Below are 2,500 nucleotides of genomic sequence, written 5' to 3' on the forward strand. Positions count from 1 at the left end.
AAAACTGGGTGAAGTTGATGCCGAAGACGCTGATTTTGACAGTGGAGGGGGGTGGGAGTTGCTTGACGAGACTGAAGACAGACAAGCTCATCTGATTCAAGATGCAGGTGGGTGTTTTCGAGGTTTGTCAGTTTATTATTTGCTTTCCGTTTGTTGTAACAATGAATATGACTACATTGTGTGTGTTTTGAATGTGTTAGCTGTGGTAAGTGGCTTCGTCAGTCACTGATCAGTGTGTGTGAGTGAGAGAGAGTTAGTCACGTGGGTACTATGTCAGACCATCAACAGCCCAAGGGGGCGTGGCTTGCTGGCTGGCTCATTGTTGATGACAGCGTGTGTCCCTCTCCTGCAGCTTTGTGTGTTCGTTCCTGAGTGTGTATTGGTTTGTTGTTGTTATTTATTTATTTATGCAAGCTTATCTATTATTTATTCCCCTGGTTTTTTTTTTTTTTTTTTTTTTCCCCCCCAAGGCCTGACTAAGCGCGTTGGGTTACGCTGCTGGTCAGGCATCTGCTTGGCAGATGTGGTGTAGCGTATATGGTTTTGTCCGAACGCAGTGACGCCTCCTTGAGCTACTGAAACTGAAACTGAAACTGTTGTTGTTTGTGTGTGTGTGTGTGTGTGTGTGTGTGTGTGTGTGTGTGTGTGTGAGTGAGAGAGAGGGGTGGGGGGAAGAGATGATGTTTATAAAACTGAAATCAGAGAATGATATACAGAACTGTATGCCTAAATTACTTTGTAAATGCAACACTTGTAGAAGTGTGTGTGTGTGTGTGTGTGTGTGTGTGTGTGTGTGTGTGATGTGTTGTCATTTTGTTTTGTGTGAGAAAGAGAGAATGAAGGGGGTGTGGCATACCATGAACCAGTTTCAGTGTGTGTGTGTGTTTGGGGGGTTTTGGGTGGGGGGTGGGGTAGGTGTGTGTGTGTTTGTATTTCAGCTTCTGAAAACAATCAGAAATAAAATGGTACCATTTCATGATCTTTTTATATGTAAAAAACAAAATACAAACCCAAAACCCAACAAACTTAGTCTTTTATGCAATGTGTTTCAGGTATGCAGCATGGTGATGATCATGATGTTCATCCTGGACCATCTGGAGTTGACAACTTGCCACAAACCTACAGCTGAAGACCAGCAGCAGCAAGACCAAATGGCAGTAAACAAGCCTCCAGCAATTCTGGATTACAACAAAAACATGGGTACCATAGTGGTACAAATAGCTGTGTGTGCATTTTCTATAAATTACCATGCTGAATGCACACATCCTCTACAAAAAAACAGGCAACAGCAGTACACTCCTGGACTTCAGAAGGATGTAATTAGTGCCATGATTTTTGGTGACCAAGACACTGCTAAAGATGACCACGCTGTTTGTCTTGTGTGGACGACACTTCATCCCACCTACCCGACAGAAGGCCTGGCCACAAAGGAGATGCAGTCTCTGCTGGAAGAAAGGATGTGGGGTTCTACTGCCCAGACTGCCCCAGCAAACCAGCACTGTGTCTTGAAGACTGTTTCTGCAAGTACCCCACACAGCGTTTTTACTGGCGATGGATCCTGGGTGAGTACACCCTTATCATTCTTTGTGTGCATTGTGTTGGAGTCTTATGGACCTGGACACTGTTGCTCAGCCTTGACAGTGTGTGTGGTTGATCACAACAGTCACAAGAAAGAACTCAGAACTCAGAACTCAAAACCTTTTTATTCAAGGATTAAGATTTTAGGCATTGCCTATTCTTCCAATCTGTCCTTGCTAATCTACATCTATTACAAATAGCACACACATAAATGAAAGGAAAATGTTTTCATGCAGAATTGTATACATAATGAAGAACCCCCCACCCCCACCCCCCCACCCCCACACACACTCCCACATCCGTGCACACACATGCATACACACACACGCACTCACACACACTGACAGCACCCCCTCACCCCCCCCCCACACACACTAAGATTGACAGATGGATAGGACAGTGATTCACAGAGAGAGAGAGAGAGAGAGAGAGAGAGAGAGATGTCATCAATATAGAAGTTCCAGAAACATCCGGGTGTTTAAAAGGTACAGTATTGTTACTGTCTCTGAAATCTATGTTGGCAAGTGCAGCATACTACAGTGACTACCACCATCACCAATATTACTTGAACACTTGTCACGATTATGATAGAACGAAATGAATAGATTAGGCATGCATAAGAAATAGAACGAGAGAAAAAAAAAAAGAAAAAGCACAAAAAAAAAAGCAAAACAAAACACGATGAAATGAGAAAGCAAGGAAAGACAGATTGATAACCTGGTTGATATTGTAGCACCTACATGATGGAATGACAGTCCCAATTTTTTTTAATTAATGTATTTTATGGAATTTTTCTGTCAGATTGACTCATTATTTGAACATGTGAGTATCAAAAACAAAATCTTGGTTCATTTTCCTTTCATTTGATATATACTTTTATGCACTTATCTTCAGTACTTTTTTAAATATAAGCAAATTAAAA

General features: G+C 42.0%; 1 protein-coding gene across 1 annotated transcript in view; it reads left to right on the top strand.

Annotated features, from left to right (window-relative positions):
• Positions 1-2,500, top strand: part of LOC143293343 (uncharacterized) — a 29,432-nt gene that overhangs the window by 220 nt on the left and 26,712 nt on the right. The window contains exons 1-2 of the mRNA XM_076604118.1: positions 1-107; positions 1,053-1,562. The exon at positions 1-107 is cut by the window's left edge and continues 220 nt beyond it. Coding sequence (XP_076460233.1) covers positions 102-107; positions 1,053-1,562 — 516 coding nt within the window. The 5' untranslated portion in view covers positions 1-101. The remainder of the gene's footprint in view (positions 108-1,052; positions 1,563-2,500) is intronic.

The sequence above is a fragment of the Babylonia areolata genome, chromosome 19, assembly GCF_041734735.1.
Source record: "Babylonia areolata isolate BAREFJ2019XMU chromosome 19, ASM4173473v1, whole genome shotgun sequence".
NCBI lineage: Eukaryota > Metazoa > Mollusca > Gastropoda > Neogastropoda > Buccinidae > Babylonia > Babylonia areolata.